At 39.6% G+C, this 26,438-nt stretch overlaps 1 protein-coding gene across 1 annotated transcript in view; it reads right to left on the reverse strand.

The window, feature by feature from the left end:
• Positions 1–4,623: 4,623 nt before the first annotated feature.
• The window catches only part of dop1b (DOP1 leucine zipper like protein B), a 43,831-nt gene continuing 22,016 nt past the window's right edge, over positions 4,624–26,438 (reverse strand). Inside the window, exons 18-38 of the mRNA XM_034011646.3 lie at positions 26,220–26,320; positions 25,817–26,007; positions 24,103–25,726; positions 23,582–23,693; positions 23,254–23,433; positions 20,639–20,764; positions 20,249–20,383; positions 19,906–19,961; positions 19,401–19,505; positions 19,004–19,070; positions 18,441–18,585; positions 18,133–18,215; positions 17,390–17,499; positions 16,440–16,589; positions 14,759–14,820; positions 14,308–14,436; positions 13,881–14,017; positions 13,574–13,629; positions 11,872–12,018; positions 7,163–7,295; positions 4,624–5,997 (exon numbers count right to left, since the gene is read on the reverse strand). Coding sequence (XP_033867537.3) covers positions 5,734–5,997; positions 7,163–7,295; positions 11,872–12,018; positions 13,574–13,629; positions 13,881–14,017; positions 14,308–14,436; positions 14,759–14,820; positions 16,440–16,589; positions 17,390–17,499; positions 18,133–18,215; positions 18,441–18,585; positions 19,004–19,070; positions 19,401–19,505; positions 19,906–19,961; positions 20,249–20,383; positions 20,639–20,764; positions 23,254–23,433; positions 23,582–23,693; positions 24,103–25,726; positions 25,817–26,007; positions 26,220–26,320 — 4,113 coding nt within the window. The 3' untranslated portion in view covers positions 4,624–5,733. The remainder of the gene's footprint in view (positions 5,998–7,162; positions 7,296–11,871; positions 12,019–13,573; positions 13,630–13,880; positions 14,018–14,307; positions 14,437–14,758; positions 14,821–16,439; positions 16,590–17,389; positions 17,500–18,132; positions 18,216–18,440; positions 18,586–19,003; positions 19,071–19,400; positions 19,506–19,905; positions 19,962–20,248; positions 20,384–20,638; positions 20,765–23,253; positions 23,434–23,581; positions 23,694–24,102; positions 25,727–25,816; positions 26,008–26,219; positions 26,321–26,438) is intronic.

The following is a 26,438-nucleotide window of genomic DNA, read 5'->3' on the forward strand; positions in this document are numbered from 1 at the left end:
GCAAGTCTAGTTTCATCCAGCATCGATGTTGAAGCGTTGGATGAAACTAGACTCCCCGAAATTCAGTGAAAACTGTTGACAGGTTTCGCCCTGTCGTCTTTTTCAGGTTCTGGGCCAGTCTAGATTCGCCCGATTGGACGCGGGCGAGTGCCGCAAAAAAGTGAAAATAAAGTCTTTTGTGCTTTACCAGAATTTTTTACATGAGCATCACCATTGATGATGCAAAAAAACCAACTGAGGACACGACCTTGGTGTCCTCATAGCTAGTTATGGGTTACGGCCATGTATACAGTATATATGAAGGCAAATTTGAATGCAAATATGAATGCACATTTCAGTTTCCTTGGACAACATTCTCACATAATCCTATGCAACGTTGGAAAAAGGCATACTTTCTGTAAACTATGCAGGACTGAATTTAACGGGGGGACATGGGAGCTGGAATGGTGTTTGTGGTAAGCACAAGAGATCACAAAAACACCAAAAAGTCAGTGATGCTCAGAAAAACAGCGCTTCAATCAATAACATCTCTCGTTGCCAAAGGAAAAACAGAGCTAAAAAGTTATACATGCAGAGACCTTAACATGTTGTGACTAGTTCAGCAAATCTGTAGTAGACATGTTCCCAGACTCACAAATTACAAAGTATTCTGCAGGAAAGTGTAAAAGTCACACAAATAGTGAAAAGCGATTTTACTAAAATTTCAGCATCAACATTGCTTTAAAAATTCAAATTGCTTGATAATATGTTGTTTATATACAGCAATAGTGTGTGCAATGTAATAAATAACGTTGCAATACCACGTTGTTATGTATTTTGGCATTTTTAAAATTGTATTTTTATGATGGACTGTGACAGAGACTTGGTGATAAATCTCCCTCCCGACTGTGAGGGCTCTGTGTAAAGGGAACATAGTGCCCTGGACTAGATGGCCAGACAATTCATTCCCAGTGTTAAGTGGAAGTTGGCCATCTAGAAAGGGGGCGGAGCTATGGTACACCAAGTCATCGACCCGGAAGGGAAGCGATGTGGCAGCCCCGGATTGGAGGAGCGGATGCAATCGTTAATCAAGGGGGCGTGATCGACGGTACATAAGGGGACGTAGCGAGGTGATCTGCTCTTTTGTTATGGTTAATGCTGAACCGGAAGGAGAACCGTATTGTATATCGCGAGTGTTCTGTTTGTTTTGTCGTGTCTAAATATGTACATGTTTGTTGTTATGAGACGGCTAACGTGATCCGGAGCTGTCGCTACAGGCCAGCACAAAACCCGGACAACACTGCACTTGTTGCACGACAGCACTCACTTTTGACTTATGATCGTGTTTGTGTATTGTGTGTGTGTATTAAAATACCGTGTTTATTGTTTTGGGACTGAACCCCGTGGTTTTACTGAGCAATACGCATCGTTGTGTATTGCCAGTTTCCATTATTATTTACTGTTGTCAAGTGACTTTGGATTACAAATAAACCATCATTTCACCAGTAACGTTGTTGTCATTCTCTTGAGCACTGCATCATCTCTACACCTGTGGACTGCAAACCACTTTGCCACATGGACTTATTGAAGTTTATTTTTTCTTGTTATAAGGTAGGTGCCATAGGGCTCCCAGTAAAGCCGCTCCGCGTGGAGTGCAGGGTGCACCCTATAGCCTGGAGATCGCTAGTTCATGTTATACCATCGCCGATCATGGCCGGGAGTTCCCAGGGGGCGGCGCACAATTGGCCGAGTACCGCCCGGGTGGGGAGGGCTCAGGCCGGCAGGGTAATCCTCGGTTCACCGTCCACCAGCGACTCCTGTGGCCGATAGGGTGTCGGCGGGTCTGCTGTAGAAGCCACTCAGATCTGTGTTGTCCTCCGGCACTATGGGTCTGGTGGCTTCACAGTAGACCTGCAGCGCAAAAAAAGACGGTTTGACAGGACACGTTTCGGAGGACAGGTGTCATGGTTGTTTTTCTGCTTGATATGTTTCCTTTTTAAAAGCAATTAGAAGGAGCACTGTATCACAATCAATCTACCAAGGTTAAAGTAGAATAGTTACATGCCTTTGTCTTATGTAGGTATTCAGTTCAGGCACTAAAATTTTAGCTTTAAAAGTTCCCTTATTTTGATAACTCAGTGTTGACAGGTATGTATACAGGTCCAGTACTCGGTACAATGTATCAAGACGGTCACAATAGTGCACCAATGCATGTAAATATTACAGTGAAAGTGTGAAATCCAGCGATTGTATAGAATCCCTAGTGATTCTATGCAGTCACTGGCCAGTTTAGTACATGTATGAAATTGAAGTCTTGTTCACAATCACTAGTGATTCTATAAAATCACCTACACAATCACTGTCACATGTTAGTGAAAGTATGAGAAATTTTTAAAATCGTACAAAATAACACAATTAAAATGAACATAGATTTGTATTAATAAAGGAGCTGCTGTACTGTATTTATTACAACATTAGAACTCATAATTTAATCCAAACCAATGACATTGTTATTTTTAAAATGAGTCATAAGCTAGAACAGTCAGAATATAGGCAAAACACAAGAAACATATAGACTTGCAGTATTCAATTATTTATTAAACAAAATGAACAAACATGAGAAACAACTTAATCTTCAAAGAAATAAATGATAGATGCACATAAAATGTCCATCGAATAGAAATGCAAAGAAAAAGCTAAAAATTATAATAGTTCCAAAAATTAGTATGCATTTTAAACTGTAAATGCATGTAAAATGTTCATAGAATTTATAAACGTAAACAAAAAAGCAAAAATTCTAATATAGTTCAAATCAATTAATATACTCCCTAATGAATTTATAAAATGTTTTAGTCTCTTTTAACACATTCACTAACAGCTTCCAGTGGTTCTATACAATCCATACTGATTCTACAAGCAAAACAACATTTTAGTACTTGTTGATGGAGAAATAAGCAGTCAAAAATGTAGAAAAAATTTATATTCTTATTGTATTGTTGATGTGCAGTCAAGGTAAAGAGGGTGATAGGAGTGCAGCAATCAGACAATCAGAAGCTGGAGTTTCCAAAAATATTGATACTTTATTTATTTGTAAATTGACCAGAAGAAAAAAAATCTAGAATTTAAAAAAAAACTTCCAAAAGCAATATAACCACACAGAACCATCAAGGAATTATTCAGATTAGTTTTGTTCAGTCTCTGCACCCTATTACGGAGCTCACCACTTTTGGATGGTTCTATTACTCCCAGCTCTTTCATGGTTTCAATTTCTTCCTTTAGAACCAGTCTTTCTGGAACTCTGTACACGGGTTGCCATATTGGATTGGTATTTTTCATTTGTATATCATGATGAACTATAGATGCACATCCTGGTTTCTCTCTGAACAGTCCTGCTGGAATAATTGCTTACAAATCACTTTGCTGTTTAGTGGTAAGATATGTGAAATCTAGCTCGTCAGACTTTCTATACTGGAAAATATTGATCTGTTCTTTCTTGCTCTTCGTCAATGGGTTGCACAGCTGCTAACTGTCAGTCTCTATCCTTGAATTCCAAGGTTTGAGTAGATTCTCATGAATATTTGTTTAGTGCATCTCTTTTCTGGCATCTCAATATGTGAATAAGAGGTAGAGTAACAATCGGTCCCAATCCTTCCCATTGGTCGACACAAAGTTCTTCAGCATACTTTTCAGGGTACAATTGAATCATTCAACCAGCCCATCTGTCTGTGGGTGGTAAGGAGTGGTCTTTATCCCCTTGATCCCCGAAAGCCGATACACTTGTCTCAGGGTTTGGCATTATTTTTTTTAAATAATGTTATTACTATCTCAGAAGTCCCTCATCATTTAACTTTGAGTATGCTATAATTGGAGACTTGTGCAGATCTCAAAGTATACCTTATATATGTTCTATTATAATGTTCAATCAAATATGTTGGTGCCAGCCCAGACACACATTTATAGAGTATTGTAATGTATTCCAGCCCAATTCTGTATACTGTACAGATGTAGTAGAAACCGCTTAGCACACCTGATCCCCATAATACCTCATTTTGAGTTTACTGTTACAGTTATATAATCAATCTGCATGTCAAACTTAAGCTTTGAGTCACGTTAAATCTCCAACCGATAAGCGGATGACAAAAGGCTCACTTAATATTGTCAATTTGGCCGGTGAGCCAAACAACATAATGTTGTGTTGCTGTTTAATACCAGTTTGTTTTCTTCAAACTATTTTTAATGTTATTAAAATCTCCCTGTAAACTTTCCATGAGAGCATTAAATGGTCTATGGGAGGCAGAGAGTTTACCCAAAGTGGCTGGGAGTCACATACTGTATGGTATTCGTTGTTGAGTCATTTTCAGAGGATGTCTTCTATATTATTTTATCAAGTTGTTTTGTGGAATATATCCCAGATATGAAATAAGATACTTCAGGTAAGAAGCATTGCCTTTAAGAAAACATTACTGAGTGTTTTGTCATGCAGTGTGAATAAATAAATGATGGTCTGATAAAACTGAATAGTTTCATTCCAAACTTGCTTACATGTGAACTTTATGTACTGTAAAAAAACTAGCCTATAATTGTTTATCTAAACCATTACAGCTTTCAGTAAGATATTCAAAATAAAACGGACAATCATAGTGATAAACTCAATTACTGAATTGTTTTAATCATGTTTAATGTCCACAAGCAACAAGTGTGTGTATATAGATACATATATTAGTTAAATACCAGAGTTTTAAGACTTCAAAATAACCTTTACATTCATGGAGCGAAAAATAAGTTAAAATTCACTAAACTATGTTTCCATTCACCAGAGAAACAAAGATAAAAGCATTCCCTTTATAAAATGTAAATCAATATCACAACCGGTAGTTGCTGCGTGGACTAGTAACTTCACTCAATCCACATCACCCAGTAGTACTGAACCACAGTTCTCCCCTAGCTTACAATTACATTCACTTCCCATAGTTTTCTGGGGTAAAAAATGTTTAAAGATAATTGATAAATTAGTTAAGCAATACCATTTTCATCTGATTCCTGTATTAATTCTGTATCAAAGCTACAGGTACTGTAAAGAGTAGTAGTTCCTATTCATCAGTAAATGGTAGGTAATAGCAAAATATCTAAAGACAGAAGAGAAGAAAAGACAGTGATTCTAGTCTCATTAAAACTGGTGTTTAAATGGCTTTGATAATTATAAAAAAGCTTCTTTCTGATCTGTGGTCTAGTCTTAACAATAAGAACACAAAAGGTTTTGGTAAAAGTACATGGAGCAGCAAGTACGAACAATGCTGTACAACTTAATTCTAGGACACCGTGTTTGTAACCTGTAAAAGGAAAATAATACCAAAATATATATATAAAATGTGTTGAAAAGTTAGGATTTCAGTCTGAATAGGCGTTTCTCTTTACATTCACAGAGAATAAGATATGTGTTGGTTTGATGCACTTACTAAAGCACTCTGGTTTAGTGCACTGCTCCTGATTTAAGTCCCAATGGCATATCAATATACTTCTACGACTACAGATGAATCAGCCCCCAGGAAGGATAGTGAGGAAAAGTATGCATGCTACTGAAACTTGAGCAGGCATTTACAGTGTGGTTGTAGTACTGTACAGGTAGCTGATCTAGGTAGCAGACATACAATGATTATTAATGATATTCATTAAATCAGCACCCAAATATTATGATACAAGCTCCAAATGTGAGTAGTGGAATAAAGAGATTCCATAGTGTATGCCATTAATTGCTTAGTTGTCCATGCTTTCCAGAAATTCACATTCAATGCTCTCTTCCAGTTTTTTCAATATGCCATCACTGTTTGCAGCAGGATACTCCAAGGGGAGTACAGACCTCGCACTGGCACCCTGATCTCCGCCAGTGTGGGCCTTGAAGGTGCAGCTCAGAATCTTTAGGAAAGGGACAAGCTGGGTGATGCTTGAAATGGAGCGCAGGGTTAGCAGGGGGAATTCCAAATTTTTGGAATTATTCATTTCGCTCATTCCATTCAGATCCTGAAACAATGCAATGAGAAACCAAAGCAAAGACATTAGATTCTAACTTAAATTACCAGCCTTAAAGATGTAATAAAGCCATGAACAACATTTTTTTTACCTCTCATAATTCCATTTTGTCTGCAAATCCAGATTTTATTTTCTATCTGACTAAGGTGAAGCCCAATCACCAGACCAAAGTATAGCTTAGTCTGTTTATTGCCTAGTTAATTTTTATTTAGAAAAGGAAAAACAGCCTCACTTTGCAGGGAAACGTGAATTATCATGTATACCAAGTGGACCTGCAATTGGAGTATGAAAGGTCTTATAGCTGCAAGTGTAAATAACTCTGTTAGTATAGTGCAAAAGGCAGAAAACCAGTTTGGTGAGGTGACATTAGCATACGTAGAGTGTTGAGTGATAAGGTATGTGTAAGAATGTATGAGAGTGGTTAACTATGGTAAACAATTATCCACAGTGACCTTGTAAAAGACAGTAATGTGTGGTCTGTTGCACCCGAGTGGAGTAACAGCTGAGTAACTAATTCTACTGCTGACAGACAACTATAACTAGTAAAGTAACAGAAACAAACAGTACTCATGTAGGCTCTGAGCCATCTAGGCATAGAGGGACACACAGATGAGAAGCTCCCAATACCTCCAGATCATCAAGATCATCTGTGTGCTCTCTCCCAGCAGATAGGTAACTTGATTAATTACTAATCAAATACTCTGTTACTCTGTTATGCAAGTGGCGCGTCATTGTATCTAAACAATAATGATCAATGCAGAATGTAATGCTTGGTATTTGGAACTAATAAATGGTAAAAATGGTAAGGTTTAAAATATGGCGTGGTCTCATCCTTATTGCATAACAAAGTAGTTAATTCCATGTTTACCTTAATTTGTAAACCTTACAACTTGCTACACATTTGGGCTCTTGTGAAGTCCTAATATCTGCTAAATAGGAGGTAATCTTGGACAGGAAACAGTGTTTATATTATCTCTTCTAACAAGTGGCACGCTGCATTCCCAAGTCTTTGCGTTTCTTGAGCTCTGGTCAAGAAGACAGAGGACTAACTACCAATTCACCAACACCTCACCCTGTTCAATGAAGTTCCTGGGACTTCCCCTGCTAATCTCCCAAGAACACAATCTAGTGATAATAGAAGTAGTTATTTCTTTACCCCACATCTTTTGTTAAGGCGTTCCATGACTCTGACAACATGAGGTTTGCACTCTTGGTAGGTCTCCAGTGTGTTGTTCTCCAAACTGTTACACCCGTCAGTGTCTACCTCTGGCACAAATGCCCATCGGTACCTGCAATGAAACCAATCACTAAATGAGCAGGAATGTTTTAGCCTTACTGCTGAATGCTGTTGTTAGCCAGTAGCTGCAAGCCACAGCAATGTGTAATCATTTTAATGAATGACCTTGTGTAAGATTTGAACTCACATAACTGTTTTGTATTTTTAATTAACACATATATACAGGGTGATTATAAAGTTTATCACATCAGCGCACCATAGTTGATTTGGTAAACTTACTTTCTAATCACCCTGTATAAATCCATGATAAAGTTGCATGAGCTCACTGCATAATTATGAACAAGGCAACTGTAGTAGTAGTAAAGGAAATAAATTGGAGAGTTTTAGGGAGTCTGTGTAAATACTAACTGCACGAGCAAGGTCACAATGTCTAATGCTAGTGTGAACCACAATTGTTTGCTAGCCTAAGCGATAAAGATTTGAAACAAACGAAGACAGGCAGATGTTAAGACAAAGGAAGTGTTATGGAACTTAATGACTGGTGCTATTGGGTGAAACAAAGAAGCAGTTATGAAAGATGCAAACAGGTGCTGTATAAATATAGGCTTAATTGGAGATCTTTGTTACATCAGAGAAAGAAGAGAAGACTCCCACTCTGTAATCCAGAATTGGTGAATATTGCCTTTTCTGTATTTGCATACTGTTTGAATAAAATTAATTGGGTTCAACCCACATAAAATGACACTGCAGACATCTAGTAATTAAATGAAAAGGCTTCCATTTTGTATTTACTTTATACACATTTTCTACATTTATTATTTTCTTATTTTCTGAAAGAAATTTGCATGAGTTGCATGGATTAGAGGGAAGAGCAAAACATACAACACATTGTGAAAGGTTCTATGTTGATAAATATGAATACAGTAAATGTAAAAGCCTCTCATCCTTGATGTGACACAGTCCTGTTACACAATGCAAGTGAGCGGAACTTCATGACCTGGTATGAATGTTTATACCATAAAATGTACTTATAAAACACTGTGTTTATTATTATTATTATTATTATTATTATTATTATTATTATTATTCCTGTGACATTCCTGGATTTGGCTAATGCATATGGTTCAGTGCCACATGAACTTCTTTGGGCAGCATTTGATTTTTTTCAGTGTACCGATGACAATAACAAATTTAGTGAAAGCCTATTTTGGAGATTTGCAATTTAGTTTTTCAACTTCACAATTCAGCACTACATGGCAATGCCTAGAGGTTGGAATAATGGCAGGATGCACCATTTCTCCACTGGCTTTTACCATGGCAATGGAAGTAATCATTAGAGCATCAAAATGGGTAGTAGGAGGAGAGCGCTTGGCTTCTGGAATGCGACTACCACCAATTCGAGCATACATGGATGACATGACAACCATGACTACAACAGTAGCCTGCACTAATCAGTTATTGGGCAAATTAACCAATAACATTGAATGGGCACAAATGCAATTCAAGCCCACTAAATCAAGGAGCATCTCTATAATTAAAGGCAAAGTAGTAGATAAAACATTCTTCATTAATGGTGAGGCAATACCAACAGTGTCTGAGAAGCCAGTGAAGAGTCTTGGGAGATGGTACGACGGGGATCTAAAGGACACAGTTCGTGTGGGAGAAGTTAGACGACAAGCAGTGGAAGGGTTGAAGAGCATAGACAGCTGCGCTCTACCAGGCAAACTAAAACTCTGGTGCTTTCAGTTTGGTCTACTGCCGCGGTTGCTGTGGCCACTGACTGTGTACGAGGTTTCTTTGACAACAGTAGAGAAGCTGGAAGCTTTAATCAGTTCATACATCAGGAAATGGTTGGGAGTTCCACGCTGCCTCAGCAGAGTGGGACTTTATGGTAAAGGAATACTGCAGCTACCAGTCTCCGCTCTAACCGAGGAGTTTAAGTGCGCCAAGGTCAGACTGGAAATGACATTAGTAGAGTCACGCGACAAATGCGTAAGGGAGGCAGCACCTGTGTTGAAAACTGGAAGAAAGTGGGCGGCAAAGAAAACTGTGGAAGATGCAAAGGCTGCCCTTCGAATTGGTGATATCATGGGGCAAGTTCAGCATGGAAGAGGGGGTCTTGGTCTCAGTTTAGCTCCTCCTACATGGCACAAGGCAGCCCCAGCTCAAAGGAGGAAGCTGGTAGTCAATGAGGTGCAAAAGCAGGAGAGGATGAGGTGTATAAAGGCCATTTCCCAGGCCAAGCAGGGAGAATGGATGAGATGGGAGAGTGTGGAACAACGCAAGATTGGCTGGCAAGACCTATGGTCAATGGAACAGAGTAGGATCAGTTTCCTCATCAGGTCAACATATGATGTTCTCCCATCACCACAGAACCTAAACCTCTGAGTAGGAGAGGATCCCTCATGTCCTTTGTGTTCATCACCTGCAACATTAAGGCACATTTTGACAGGATGTAAGGTGGCTCTTAGCCAAGGACGGTTTACTTGGCGCCATGACCAGGTGCTGTGATGTTTGGCCTTAGCATTGGAAGACAAGCGTAACATGACCAATAAGTTGCCACATGTTCCATCAAAACATTACACACAAAAGACAACATTCCTCCGCCCAGGAGAGGAACCACCAAGAAAAGGTGTTAAAACCAATCCTCGCCCAGGACAACTGGAAGCTGCTAGAGACTGTAAAATGCTGGCAGATGTTGGTCAACGGCTTATTTTTCCACCTGAGATTGCCACCACTAACCTTCGACCAGATATTGTCTTGTGGTCTGGATCAGCACGCCTTGTTCACTTGATAGAGTTAACAGCGCCATGGGAGGATGCTGTAGATGAGGCATATGAGAGGAAGAAACTGCGGTATGCTCAACTAGCCACTGAAGCGGAACAGCGAGGATGGAGAGTCTGGGTTTACCCAGTGGAAGTGGGTTGTCAAGGATTTGTGGCACACTCTACAACCCGGTTTCTCACGTCGGATTCAGTGGCCAAGAGTTGCGTCGCACAGTGAAGAACTTATCTGAAGCAGCAGAGAGGAACAGCAACTGTCTGTGGTTGAGACGGAAAGATTCTGGCTGGGGATCTCAAGCACAATAGAAAGAAAGAAACGCTGATGTACAGGTAAGTAAGCTGGGCTGAGTTGAGTGGGGGACGGAGGTGGGTGATGCTGGGACGCCAGAATCACCGTCGAGCCCTCTTGAGGTGTCGTGGGCTAGTCGACGAAACACTGAGAATGGAAGGTGCCCACTTGAAGACCCCAGAGATGTACCCTACTTAGCTCAATCCAGACGGTTGTCATGCTGATGCGCTGGGGAGGCCGCACTGTGGTTGATCCCCGGAGCCAGCATCGCAGCCATTGTGTGTGCTGATGCGCCAGGGAGGCAAAATAAGCTGATCCCTGGAACCAGCATTACACTTCAGACATTAACACCAGACAGAAGGATATCTACATCATCATATGGAAGGAAACGTAAATGGATGGAGACACATATGGATCACATTAGTTTACTGTAAAGCTACGTCTTAGTTGGTGCTTATCTTGGCGAGAGCCAAGTTCAAATCAGCATGAAGTTTTAACATCTACTCTTGTGTAATGGAAATCATTATTATTATTATTAATAAATGTATTTGTGTTATTATTTTGGTTAATTTAAATTGTGCATTGTTATTATTTTAGTTAAATGTAGTTGGCAGGGATGATGTTTGCCTCTCGTCTCTGCCAAATACATCCCATGAGAATGCGTGGTCGGCAGCTAATAATTTATCAACGAATTGGCTGTCAACTATGCACATTAGAAAACCTGTGCGGAATGTGGTCGAGGGATAAACGTGTTAACTGACAACCAGTTAATCCCTCGACCAAGCTGCTGGTATATATATATATATATATATATATATATATATATATATATATATATATATATATATACCAGCAGCTTTGCCATTTTGTTTGTGTTTGGTTTATTTAATTTTGATTCATATACAAAGAGCGCATTTGCATCTCACCCCGCAGTACTGAGTCTGTGTCTACTTCCTGTTCTGACGTCACCCACCAAGACATCCGTGACTAACATTTTGAACTCTGGTAATCTTAAAATCTGAATTTGCCTAACTGGAAACCTCACACCAAATGGTTTCCGAGGATAACATAGGTGCTGTCCATTTTGTGACCTTCTGTATAGCGGACAGACTCCCAGATGGAGTAATACTTTGTACACTTGTCGCATTATGGATTCATATCTACTTCACTTGTGGTTTCATGAACTATTGATCATTGATATGTGGTTTAATGAACCATTAAGTAGAACAGAGGAGTGGTTATGAAAGATGAAAAACAAGTGGTGTATAAATATAGGACAGATTAATACTGCTTAGAACAGGGTAAATGAAGTGAAGACTGCTGTCCTCGGTTTGTCCTGAATAAGACAATGTGCCTGTTCTGTATTTCTGTTGCATTGCAGTTAATAAAGATGTTAAAATAAACTGTTGTATTGAGCCAATTCATTGGTGCACCAGTCACAAATAATACAAACAAAGTCGAGGTTAACAGTCATTTTATACTGTTTATAAACATAATCAATTATGATATTTTTTTACCATATGATTGAACAAATGGTCAAATCATTTTGAACTTACATCTGGAACAAAGGCAATCTGTCTGGTGGGAATGAGAGTGCAGTGTCGAGGAATTTACAAGCAGACAGATACAGATCCAGCTCACTCTGCTGAAATGAGAGAAGGGGTCCATCTGCATGTCTTGGGCCACTTGATTTGCCAGAATTCCTTTAATATAAAGCAAAAGTAATTGCCTAAAATACATTACATTCATGCATAAAGCAATTAAATCAATAACCATAGCTTAAACTCATGGGTAAAATATGCCAAAAGGAATATTTGTGGGTTTTGCCATCTTTGATTGTTTCTTAGTACTCATAATACTATGTTCACCTAAAAAAAAATATTAACATACAATAATATACTGTAGAACCAGTACAAAAATACTCCCTGGTTTTCTGTTATATAAAGGAAACCAACTATATAGGTCTGAATGTTTTTTTAACAACTGTATTACTGTATTATGACATGCTTTCTGACTAATTTATGGTAGTCCCTTTGAACAGATATTTGCCGTGGGCCACCCGTGTAAAGGTAGTGTGTGTATCCTCTTTACCAGAACATAACCATACTTAGAGACCAGCCACACTGACAGGAATATAAAAAAAACAAAAAAACAAAACATGATATCAAATGATCTTATTATTTCACTTTGGCAGCATAATATATCAGTATTGAATGCAAGGTCAATGCTGGTGCACGAGGGGAAGTAGAATGTAGACATAAGAGATCATTTTAGCACAGCATGCAAGCTTGTTTATCTGTCTGTATAAATTGTGGGTGCACACAAACGTTCAGAGAGACATGCACCCAAGATTCTGCCTGACAGTGTTCCCATGGGTCGGTGCGATGTATCGGAGCCAAAAACAACTGATCGGTCTTATGCTTTAAGACTATATTTTGCAGAATGTCCTCCACTGTGCCTAACTAGCTAGTTCAAATGAACTTCAAAAATCTGTCCCTTGCGGACCTAAGGCACCCACGCCACTTTCTAAGTGATAATAATAAGGCTACTCTGGTCCTATATTATTAACTTATTTTCATAAATCCTCTAGTGTGCATTCTTATAAAGTTATTTGCTATGCAGACAAAATCTATTTTCCGATGAAGTCAACTTATGTTTGATAAATTCAGTTTCCATCAATAATATTAACTCTTTCTTAGTTCATCTCTAACTCTACATGTATAACAGTATAATATTTTACTGCAGGTTATTATTGATGTGTTCTGCTCCCATGCCAGTTCTTCTGGCTTGTGTCATCCCTTGGGATTCAATTTGCTACACCCTTGTGTGCACTCCCCTAGTGTTTTTATATGTGAGTAAAACACACACAAAATAGCCGGTATTATAGCTTAAATCAGTGTTTCTCAACCCTGGTCCTGGGGACCCCTGTGTCTGCTGGTTTTCATTCCAACTGAGCTCTCAATTACTAGACCTTTAATTGGACTAGACCTTTAATTGAACTGATAATTTGCTTAATTGGAGCTTTTTAAATTGTTGTCCGCTCTTAAACAGTTGCAGATTTTAAGTTAGCTATAACATTTTATAAGTAATTTAAACTCTGCAACTGTTTAACAGCTGAAAACAATTTAAAAGGTCTTATTAAGCAAATCATCAGTTCAATTAAAACCAGCAGACATAGGGGGTCCCCAGGACCAGGGTTGAGTAACACTGGCTTAAATGATGAATACTTTTCGGACAAAAAGTAGGACACCGACTCACTTTAAATCCTCCTCTTCTTCATCCAAATTCTCCTCCAGCTGAATAAATGCCTGGATCTAAATAAAGGATAGTAACAGTAAATACTAGAAGCAGAAATTGTGTCTATATACTTCTATTTCGTATAATTTCACTTTACAGCAGTTTTAAAATAAATCTGCAGGATATTTCGTTTTTATTTTGTCCTTAAAAGTAACCTCACTGTATTAGGGGCAATTGAATCTTGAAAGCCCCACACGGGGACCCTAAATCGTGAATATGCCAATCCTCCCATTAAAGAAGAGTTACATCTATCTTGTAGTTTGCTTACCAGCTCGGTCACCATTATAGGCCACAGAGATGTCAGGTGCTGTGGGGAAATCCGTAGCAGCAGAACTCGAAAGGTAAGAAACATTTGAGCAGAAACCAAACAAGTCTGACCAACACGAAGGTTCTCAGTCAAACGCTCTGAAAAACAATCATGTATAAAGCTTTTCTCAAAATGGTGCTACCTTAGAAACAGGGTACAGAAATAAGCAACATAAAAACAAACAAACAAAAAAAGAGTGCAAAATACATGAACGACAGGTTCACTCAACATAAAATGAAGCCATGATTACAATTTAAACGTTTTTGACTAGATGTTGTTAGTCAAAAAGTTTCAGTGAAGGACTAAAAGATTACATCTGAACTATGCCCAAAAGTTAGACCAGATACCCACTTTACCAAGAAATAGTAGTTGAGAGGCGAACCAATACCTTGGATGAGAGGCAGGTACATATGGTACTGGTCCAGCTCCCCACTGAATATTGCAAAGGCCTGGCGTTTCAATAACATGGCTTTCTGCTCATAATTGGGAAACAGCTTTAAAGAACTGCTTTGCATACCTGCCCCAAAAATAAAAAAAAAGTAGTTATAGAACAATTTTGTTATTAGCGTCAGTCACACATTTTTCACATTGTATCCACAAGTGCAATACAGTATACCCTCGCTATAACATGTAATTCTACTTGTATTCACAATCGCATCTCATTCACTTACTCCAGCAGTTTATCCTTCATTTTGATTGTCCTTTCGCTATAACGAACTCCTCGATATAACAAACAAAAAGCTTGGATCCCAACAGGTTTGTTATAGCAAGGGTGTACTGTATTTATTTTAAGTGTTTTATTTTACAGTACTAATAATAACTAAAGCTCATCAACTCACTCATTAGATCTTTAAACATTGTTTTCTCGTGGGTCAGAAGATGGTCAACAATGGACTTCCAGCTGAAAGGTATGAACAAAGAATCTTGTTAGGTTCAAATTATTATCTCTTCTCAAATGATAGCAAAGTGATATTGGAATCTATTGTATATAATACAACCTTAAAAGGGAAGGTAACTTTAACTACAACTTTCAAAGAGAAGTAAATGTCTACAGAGCGTTAATACATTTCTCAAAAGAAAAAGACCGTAAGCTGAAATTTTTTTCTGGAGGAGGCATTCCTGGTACACTGATTAATTATTGTCAACCTGACTAATTAAGCAGAAATAAGTATGGGCAACCTGGGTCTAAAATTAAATAATTGTGCAAGTTATAAAAATAAAAAAGGCCAACAAAATGCTCAGATATATAGTGAAAAGTGTTGAATTTAAATCAAGGAAAGTAATGTTAAAACTTTACAATGCATTAGTAAGACCTCATCTAGAATACTGTGTTCAGTTCTGGTCACCTTACTACAAAAAAGGATATTGCTGCTCTAGAAAGAGTGCAAAGAAGAGCGACCAGAATTATTCTGGGTTTAAAAGGCATGTCATATGCAGACACGCTTATAGAATTGAATCTATTCAGTCTTGAACAAAGAAGACTACACGGCGATCTGATTCAAGCATTCAAAATTCTAAAAGGTATTGACAATGTCGACCCAAGGGACTTTTTCGACCTGAAAAAAGAAACAAGGACCAGGGGTCACAAGTGGAGAATAGAAAAAGGGGCATTCAGAACAGAAAATAGGAGGCACTTTTTTTACACAGAGAATTGTGAGGGTCTTGAAACCAACTCCCCAGTAATGCTGTTGAAGCCGACACCCTGGGATCCTTCAAGAAGCTGCTTGATGAGATTCTGGGATCAATAAGCTACTAACAACCAAACGAGCAACATGGGCCAAATGGCCTCCTCTCGTTTGTAAACTTTCTCATGTTCTTATATAAAAGTAGCTTTTAATGAACCTTGATGAGTAACTGAAAAGGTAGAATACCTAGTGTTGTTTGCATGAAAAGTTTTTAAGTAAACTTGCGCTCTGTAGACAAGAATATCTAGATAAGTTAGATTAAAGGTCTGACACTATTGATTATCATTGATGCATAGCGCATGCTTAAGAATTCTTGCTGACTTTTGGGATTTCTGTTCTTTCATATTTCTGTATTCAGTAAACTGCTGCTAAATGTTAAATGTTCCTTGTGTGTAGAGTGGGTGTTCATAGTAAGTCCTCGATATCTCCAAACATAAATAATATTTATGTTTGGAATAAATAATATTTATAGATTGGAAACTACTCTTCCTAAATTTGTCAGTACAGGAGTAAGGGATATGTTTTCCAAGTGTTTGAGTCAGTCTTTAACTAACTCCTAATTCCTGTTATTCTTACAAACCTAGACCCAAACAATGACCTTTGAATAAACAAACAATTAATTGAATAATTGAAGATCTCTTTAACAGGCTTATGTTTGTTTCTTAATTGGAGTACTGGAGTTTCTTACTGGAGTAAACATGTTCAAATAGCTAGTAGGAACCAGAAAAACCAAAACCAAAAACAAATGTGTTGTTTAAAAGACAATTAAAATACTGCTGGGGGTTACAAGTGTTTTTTTCATGAATGAGGGAAAGAACCCCCATCTTGATCTTACTGGGTGACACAGGAGGCATCTATCTGGAAGAAGAGAGGGTCCATATACAGATCGAAGGCTTCCTTCTTCCACGCTCTCTTTGTGTAAGCGTATCCACTCAGGCTGCTCAGGAGCTGGGCACTGGCTCGAAAACTGGGGACATTGTAGGCACTGCAGAGAGGGTATGCAATCAACATGTGCGTGGCAAAATGGATCCACAAAAGGATCAACAGAGAAATCTACATGTTTAACCCTAAATACATTCATAATTTGCTGGCTTTCCCTATCATTTTCTTCATCAAGACAGCAGGTCATCCGTTTACTGATTTGGTTCCACCAGCACATGGTTCATTAGGAAAGACACTGTCTACTCCATGGTCAGCCACGAGAAGCTAGCTATAGCCATGTCCACATAGTACCCAAGGTTGACAGGTATCTACATCACAAAACCACTGACCACTCTTATTGGCCCCTCAGCAGAGATTCTCTGAGGGGAGGAGAACAAAAATTATTTAGCAATATTAAACTATCAAAAATCGACTCAAAACAAACTACTGTATTCCTTCGAATTTATGACGCAGCCCAAATTTCCCACCCCCAATTTCAGGAAAAAATAAAACATCAAATAAATATGCATTTACAAAAGTGTGGAGTAGTGGTTAGGGCTCTGGACTCTTGACCGGAGGGTTGTGGGTTCAATCCCCAGTGGGGGACACTGCTGTTGTACCCTTGAGCAAGGTACTTTACCTAGATTGCTCTAGTAAAAACCCAACTGTATAAATGGGTAATTGTATGTAAAAATAATGTGATATCTTGTAACAATTGTAAATCGCCCTGGATAAGGGCGTCTGCTAAGAAATAAATAAATAATAAATGCTCCTGCTGTCCCAATGTATGCGTGTGGCTGAACAGCAGCTTTCATTAATCACGGTTTCGTTTCAAAAGACAGACCTGACAAAGGGGTGATGTACCTGTGGTTTTTCAGGTAGGGAAAAACAAAATACAAGAGTCGAGTAATGAGAGGCACTGCTTTTTCCTTCTCGTCACTGCGGTACACCATGTCAAGAAGTGGAGCCAGGATCTGTAACAGGGAGACAATGAGAGCACGTCTATCAGTAATCTCTGCCAAAGAAAGACTGCACGCTGTCTCAATGTACCTACTATGAGAGATGCATGGCAATGTTACAGGACAAGGACTATGAAAACATTTCACTTAAAAGCAGTTACCTCTAGGTTAAGCATTTGCAGACCCTGTAAGTCCATAAGTGTCCATTGCAAACAATTGATATACTGTCAAAAATTATATAGGCTCATATAAATATAAAAAAACTGTAGTGTGTTAATATTTACTAGTTTTGTAACATTAGCAGTGCGCTTCCTTTTCACATACAGTAAAGGTGCAGCTGGAGCAAAATGGTTTAATAAATAGGTGCTTTTGGTTAATTCCCAGTTTTGCTAAATTAGGTTCAATTATCTGTAGTTCTAGATGTGCCAAAAAAAAATAATACTATAATTACATTTAGTTTATTATTATTATTATTATTATTATTATTATTATTATTATTATTATTATTATTATTATTATTAATAATGATAAACAAATAATCATCAGAATTTGGTTAAGCTTACATTAGCATAAATAAAACAAACAAACAATCAATGAGCATCCAGTGCTTTTATTCAAGTTTGTAACAATGGAGAGTGAATATCTTACCTCAGCCAGCAGAGTCAGAGCCTGAACGCTGTAGACAGAAGGAGCCGAGGAAGATACCATTGTGGACACCTGGGCTGCTGTATCTGGAAAAATCAAAACCAGAAATTCAAATTACCACCAGGAAGCTTTTGTCTGTGGTAAAATGCAATTTTAGTAGATAACTACAGCACTGTTGGTTCTTTTGGGCAATGGTACTGGTTGATAATCACAGTAGTGTGGGGATGGGGCAGACCAATTTACTTCCCCACGGCCACACAAGAAAAGTTTTATCAAAATATTATAGCGATCAATAATTTGTTATGTAATACCATATAAATCCATGTCAGGGTCCTCCTCATTCAGAAACACTTGAGGCTGCGCTTTCACCTCCAGGTTCCTGCTGAGCCAGCTGGTCTGTGCCAGAGAGGACCCTGCCACATTCCCGACCGCCTCCAGGATCTTCTGGGTCACCTCCTAAATAACAGGGAAGAAAGGTTGTAAATTGTGTCATAATAAATGAGACCTAGAAAATTTAAAACTCAAATCCCCAATTTTTACCTTCTTGAGTTTCAATAAAACACAGCTATACAATTTGGTAAAAGAAGTATTAGGAAACAAGATTGTGGATCTCACTGGGCTATCCTTTTAAATACTTTCTAAATAAACAAAAGAAGGTGGGGCACGAATCTATTTCATAATTCATTAAAACAAAGGCCATTGTGGTACTGGTATAAAGATATATGATGAGCTACATCAGTATCCAGGGTTTATGTTGGCTAACAATACTAATTTAAAAAAAAAAAAAAAAAAAAGGCCACCAAATATGCTCTCAGCGCTCTCTGGCCTCTGAACCCCTTATCTCTTTCAGCATGGTTTCTTGGTGTCTTCTTACCTGTAAATCTTTTTGATCCTTTTTATTGTCAAGATTAGGGAGTCTGTTCACAAAGTCATTTAGAATGCTGTCATGAAAAAAAAAAATCATGTTTAAAAGGCATTTTAATAAATGATTTATAAGCAAAGGAAAAGTGAGCAGCTCCAAAAGAAAAGGCACTTTTTCATAAGCTCCTAAAATCCTCTGACATTCACTCAAAAGACTAAAATATTTACTAAGTTCCCACAAAACAGTCAGCTGTCTGACTAACCTGGGGAAGTGCTTTCCTCCTTCTCCAAAGGAGACGAATAACAAGTAGATATCTTGTATACTTTTTGATGATAGAAAATATGTAATTTTAATTCCACTGACAAGCCATTATTTTGAATATGTTGTTAACACATGCTGTGAAACCTACCCAAGAAGCAGGAAATATCCTGGAGGTGCCAGATTTAACTGGGTCGACTCCTTCAACAAGCTGATCAGGGACGGTACATTCTCTTGCAGAGACCCAGCAGATATACTGCAAAACAAGACATTACTGAGTCACTCCATGAAGACCCAGGATAGTATCAAAGTCATTAAAAAAAATGCATTAAACAACAAAAAGTTTATTCTGCCCCCTAACTGTAATTACTTTACTGTTTACCATACTACTTGTGCATAGGGACTACATGTTGACAGCAAGCAACAGCATTATTAGAAAAGTCTAATTAAAAGAAGAATGAAAATGCTAACATAAATATTACATTTGTTTAAATGCATTTCAGTACTGGCAAGTCATTCCAAGCTGTAACTTCTGCACAGAAGAAATCCTTCCGACACCCTTCAGGACCCACAAAAATAAATGGTGATGAGGTAAACAGAGACCTAGAACAATACTGTTTTAAACCATTATGAACAACTTCTGTATAAAGGCTTACCCCTGCACAAAGGCATAACTGAACTGCAACATAGGGATGTCCACCAGTGTAGATTTCTGTAAGGAAAGCAGAATTCAGTAAAGTACAGCTACCCAGTCATCCCCTTGAACAAGGAGTCACAAGCAACATCATGGAATGTTTCTGCGCAAGCACACTTCATAGAAACAAAGGCAGTCAGTGGTTTGGGTAATTGGCACACACTACAGGTGAGTAATTACACTTTATAAGTAATATTATTACATACTTAAGAAATAGTATGTGCAACTTTTATTCAAAACAATAGCAAAATTCTACAGCTGTGGGAAGATGGGTATTATTTGGCTTTGCTGTATGTATACAGTACCTGGTCTCTTTTAATTTGGGGAGGTTTTTTCACTACTTCCTTTATTAGCTGGAGGATAGTGTCTGTTTTCAGAGTTTCGAGTGCCTGGACCAGCTCCACCACGGTTAAGCGGGATTCACTCGCCACTGGGAGAATCTAAACACAAAACCAAAGACAAATCCACAACATTATCCTAATCTCAGATTCACAAGTTGTTTTTTTTTTGTTTTTTTTTTATATATCACCCGGTGTCAAGAAATCTTAACTATGTTAGAATTTAAAAAAAAATTATTCAAATGTTTTATCAGAAACTTTATGACGTAGAATCTTTATCCTGCTACAGCCTATAAAAATGAACTTCAGTTTAGGGTTGTCAGTGTAACCCACTTTAGACTGCACACCACACATTACCTTGTTTTTATTCTGGCTCTTGTGGCTTTTCCTGCTGTTCCATACGGCTGCCACAGATGCCATCAGCTGCACACCGTGCTGAGCTGTCAGAGGATTAAGAAACTCTAGCACCCTCTGCCTGAGAATCTAAATAAAAAATAATAACATGTATTTATTTATTTTTTTGTGAATTTTACTGCTATAAACATGAACAATAATTCTTCATTTAACATTGTGACAGAGACCTGGATGGCCAGACAATTCATTCCCAGGGTTAGATGGAAGTCGTCATCTAGAAAAGGGGCGGAGCTACGATACAAAATCATTGACCTGGAAGGGAAACGACGTGGCAGCCACCTTGCCCGGTAGAACTAACTTGTAGAAAATGCCATTATCTCTCCCCCAAGTGTCATGGTGCAAGAGAGACCTTACCGGATTCCAGAAAGTCGATGAAGTGACGTTAGCAAAGAGGTATGGGCGATGCTCGAACTTGGGGTGTTTGAGCCTTCCAGGAGCGAGTGGTGCAGTTCAATTGTGTTAGTGGCCAAAAAGGACGACACCAACCTCTTCTCGTTGATTTCCGTAAGGTAAACACTATTGCCAAGTTCGATGCCTACCCCATGACTCGGGTCGACGAGCTTCTAGATAAACTGGGAACGGCTAGGTTTATCTCTACTCTGGACCTGACAAAGGGATACTGGCAGATCCCCTTAATCCGCAGTTCTAGTGAGAAAACCGCATTTTCAACTCCTGAAGGTCTGTTCCATTTCACAACCATGCCATTTGGACTACATGGTGCACCCACTGCCTTTCAGAGACTGATGGACCAGGTCTTACACCCACATTGTGAATATGCTGCGGCGTATATTAACAATGAGGTTATTTACAGCTCCACTTGGTGAGAATTTGGCTAGGATCAGGGTCGTCCTTCAGTCTCTAAGGGTGGCCCAGCTGACAGCCAACTTGAGAAAATGTGCGCTTGTAATGGGGAATGGAAGGGTGAAACCTGTTGTCACCAAGGTCCAGGCTTTGGTGGACGCGGCAATCCCCATATCCAAGGCTCAGGTGAGGTCTCTAATGGGGTTAGCCGGTTATTACCGTCGATTCATCCCCGAGTATGCCACAGTGGTCAATCCCTTAGTTAAACCTCACCAAAAAGAATGCACCAAATTCAATTAAGAGGTCAGTTGAATGTCAAGGGGCATTTGATACTATTAAGCAGAGACTCTGCCAGGCCCCCACTGTCATCACACCAGTTTCCACCAAGAGATTCATCCTCCACACCGATGCGTCGGATGTTGGTTTGGGTGCGGTTTTGTCCCAAAAGGTAGACTGAGTAGAACACCCGATATTGTACCTCAGCAAAAAATGCTCCCACAGGAGCGCAACTACTCTGTGGTCGAAAAGGAGTGTTTGGCCATTAAATGGGCTACTCACTCTTTGCAATATTACCTGCTGGGACATTCACTCATTGTCACAGACCACGCCCCACTCAAGTGGTTAAGCACAATGAAGGACAGCAATGCCCGGATAACTCGGTGGTATCTGGCATTGCAGCCCTTCATGTATCATATGATTCACCGTGCAGGGAAAGAACACCAAAATGCGGATTATTTTTCCCGGGAGGGGGGAGCAATGGGAAAGGTAGATTCAGCCGAGTGTTCCTTCGGCTCCACTCTGAGCAGTGGGATATGTGACAGAGACAGAATGATTCTTGGTGATAAATCTCCCTCCCGACTTGTGAGGGCGCTGTGTAAAGGGAACAGAGTGCCCTGGACTGGATGGCCAGACAATTAATTCCCAAGGTTAGATGAAAGTCAGTCATCTAGAAGGGGAGCGGAGCTACGATACACTAAATCATCGACCCGGAAGGGAAGTGACATGGCAGCCGCACTCACTGTGGACTTGTGTTTGTTACGTATAGGTGTTTAGAAACGGGAATATTATTATTATTTCGGGACCAACCCGTGGATTAAAACAAAGCAATACACGCCGCTGTATTGCCTGTTAGCATTGTTATTGTTTGCTCTATTGTGTCATCAGACCATTGGATTTACAAATAAAATATCATTGCACCTGGATTATCATTGTCTGTCTGTTCATTGATCACTGCAGCATTCCTGTACCTGCACACTGTTAACTACTTTGCCACAAATATTTAAATAAAAAACAAACAAGCAAACAAATAAGTAGATCAATACAAACTGAAATATGAACAGTAGTATGCACCAGTGGGGAACCTGTGGGGAGCAATTTTGCCATATATGAAATCCATCAAACTGTCTCAGGACTGACAGAACACAAAGCTACAGCACATGAAGAAAAAAAAAAAAACAACACTTCATAATTTGGCAGAATTAGCATCGGTTAAGAAAAAGGTATGTAAAGAACTGGATGAGCAGAGTCTAAACTGCTCTCTCACTCCTAAGAGGATTGTGGTTTCTTCAGGGCAGGCTAAAGAGAGACTTTTAACTCCAATGGTAGCAATTTTATTTCATGAGAACCAAAATTCAACAACATCAAAAAAAAAAAAAAAAAAGATAAATCAGCAGCTATCCAACTCCCCCACTGCAGGGGTATCTATATGTTGCCACACTGAGCCGTACACAATATACTGCATGGTGTGCTCCACTCACTTTGGTACTTTTGAAGTAGACAGAGGTGGCCCCTCCAGCAATGTCTGCGGATTTCTTCTGCGATTCCTCCTTTCCGATGACCCCCCACAACAGCGACATGGAATTCATGATCCGAGGCAGCTCCTCGAGGATGCCGTTTCTGGCATTGCGAAGGTCAGCAGGGTCAGTACTAGAATGGGACTGACAGGAGATAGAATGGGGATACAGTGACAATACTCACTGAATCAATGAAAACCAATAAACAATTCAAAATAATCTTAAAATACCCAAACAACTATAATTATAGCAATATAAAATAAAAAAAAAACAATGCCCAATTTAAAGTTACCTTTTTGTGTACACTGGAATTTTCTAACAGACAGAAATGAGTTATTGTGGTCAGACCTTCCAAAAGGGTGAGGGGATAATCCGGGGCGATATTCTCTTTCTTTGAAGATAAACTGTTAGAAAATAAAATCAATTGATCAGACACAACAGTATGCAGCAACCTGTTATCAGGCGAAACAGTCTGCATACAGATATGGCTATACAGATAGTACAGTCATTTGGTTTAATCTTGTATTCCACATTAAATTAATTAAAAGCACATTACATTCAGTGTATCTAAAACGTTGTAGAATTAGATTTTTTTATGTGTCTTGTTGTCCCTGTTTTCATCAATTAATTAGACCATTTAAAGAAAAAGGGAGAATTGTGGACCTGACTGACCTGAGGTACAAATTAAAAATAAAAATTGTATGTATTAAAAGTAACAAACAATGCAAAGGGGCCTTATTCACAAACATAAACCTAGAAAAGTTCCATGGATACTAATTCTTAATTCATGCACATACAACACAAAACAAATACCTCAGTTGGGTCTTCACTGATTCATATTCATACTGTTTGACCAGATCATCCAGGTTCTTGCATATCTGCACAATGAATGGAGCCACAGTCATTCCCAGAGATTTCCCCAGGTATGGCAGTGAGGAAGTGACCAAGCTTACCCAGGTCGGATGCATACTAAAGCCATTCTGAGGCTGCAGAGACCTCACCACAGCCGACACAAACATCCCCTGTAAGGTTATGGGGTGGGACTGCACGTACTGCATAGCCTTGATCGACTGCTGGAAGTAGACCGCACTCTGCCATTCCTTGGCCAGGGGGGAAGAGGCTTCTTGTTCTTCTGAGCTCGTTCCTTTCAGGTGGTGTTCCAGCACAATCAAGACTTGGAGCAGCTTTAGCAGCTCAATCTGCAGGGGGTGTTCGCTCCAGATTTGGTCCTGGCCGAAGTTGATAAGGCTCTCTTCCGACAGGCCATCTTCCAAGAAGTCCTCGCTCCTCTTGCAAGAGATGGGTTTTTGGTTAATATACATGGAGGCTGAGAGGGAGAGGAGGACATACTCCTGCACTTTGCAGTTGGACAAGAGCTTTCTGATGAAGTTCAGGTTCCTGTCGTCCTGGGATTTTGCCACCAGTACCAGCTGACTCATCACCCGAATAAGCACCTCCACACTCTTGACTTGGACATCCCTGTTGCCCAGGAGGTCCCTGTGCCCCAGTATCAGGTAACACGGGTAGTATGATCTCAGAAAGTTTAAGCACAGATATGTCAGAAGCTCAATCAGAAGAGAATGGGGACAGGAGATGGGTGACTGGGCTTGCAGTTTACCATAAAAGCTTCGACCAACAAGAGCCTCTTGATGTCGTGCTAGGAGGTTATAGATGAGGTTCAAGTGGGCTGTGGAGCTGGTGTCCATGCTGGTGGTGGACACAGCTTCCACAAACTCCTTGGGGTTGGTTTTAAGCACCGCTTCCAGAACAGAGAAAGCATAGAGCACCCTTTTAGAGTCATATGGCTGCAGGTACAAGAGCATGTGCTTGAACAGCGAGTCAATCATCTCCCTCTTCTCTTTCTGCTGTTTCAGAAGCCTTGAGCGGGCCATGGCGTCTAGCTCTTGGTCTTCCTCGTCGCTGGAGAGGGATTCAGAGGCCTGGGTCCTCTCTGAATCTGTCCTGTGCATGGCATGATGGGAGCCGTTCATGCTGCAGTCTTTCTTCAAACCTCCTTTGTCATCTGGCTCACTCTCATCCTCCTCCCCACTGCTGTTGGAGTCTTGCCGCTGCAGATAGGGTACAGATGCAGAACTGGTGTTCTCTGTGGAAAGGTGGCCCATACTGGTATCAGCAGACTCTGTGTGCTCACTTTCCTCTCTCTGTTCTTCGTCTTCCCCCATCTCACTCCTGCTTCTCTCATTCTCCTGATGGGCATGGGGGCCCTCACTCTCTTTTTCTAGTAGGGGCTCATGATGGACCTTCATGGTCTCTGGGATGCTCTCCACTTCAGCCCAAAGGGCATCCCTGTCCACAGTGGTCACCCTGCTAAGGAGGCTCTCCTCAGAGTAGCTTTCACCAAGATCACTTGAGGTGACAGACTCTTTGGAAAGTGTTCGATCACTGTTCATGAAAGTGTTCATGATCTTCAGGTTTCCTAAACAAAGAAAATCCAGTCAAAGAAAAGTCTCTAGAATTACAAAAAAAAAACTGTTTGTAAACCCGGCAGGTTGGACTTTGCACTTACCAACTGTTAAGTTCTGTTTTATGCACTGAATGGAGGATCGCTGTGTCCTTGGGTGGAGCAGAAGGAGCAGGACTGGCTCCACAATTCGCACCACGTCATTGAGAGAGAATGCACGCACCAGCCAGCCCTGTGCCCCAGCACTGATAGCACCGTCTTGGCAGTTCAGGCTGTCTAGGACCACAAACAGGGACCTATAGACCAACACATTAACATTAACATTCTCCTTTGAAATTTCATATCCAATATTAATATTAAATCAAAACAAAGAGCTGAATGGTTCCTGGGTAGATACATGTATGCACTATGTTTTCTTGGCTAAAATGTAACCAATATTGTTTTAACATCAACCTAGGGATAAGTTACTAAAAACTATCAATGACACTTTCTATTACTGCAAACCTACCTGTCAAAGGATCGATTGAGTGACATGGTCCTACTGCTTTGAATGTCCCTGGTCAGATGCCACAGTACTGAGAATCTGTAGAGAGCCTCTAGTCTGCTTCCCTATACAAGAGAAAAAAAGAAAGAAATATACCAGGAAACCCATTCTGAAATCACAAAGCATATGAATGCCAAAATAATTATCCTCTATTTTAGCTAAAACGGTCCACAAGACACTGCT

Source organism: Acipenser ruthenus, chromosome 8 (assembly GCF_902713425.1).
Source record: "Acipenser ruthenus chromosome 8, fAciRut3.2 maternal haplotype, whole genome shotgun sequence".
Classification (NCBI taxonomy): domain Eukaryota; kingdom Metazoa; phylum Chordata; class Actinopteri; order Acipenseriformes; family Acipenseridae; genus Acipenser; species Acipenser ruthenus.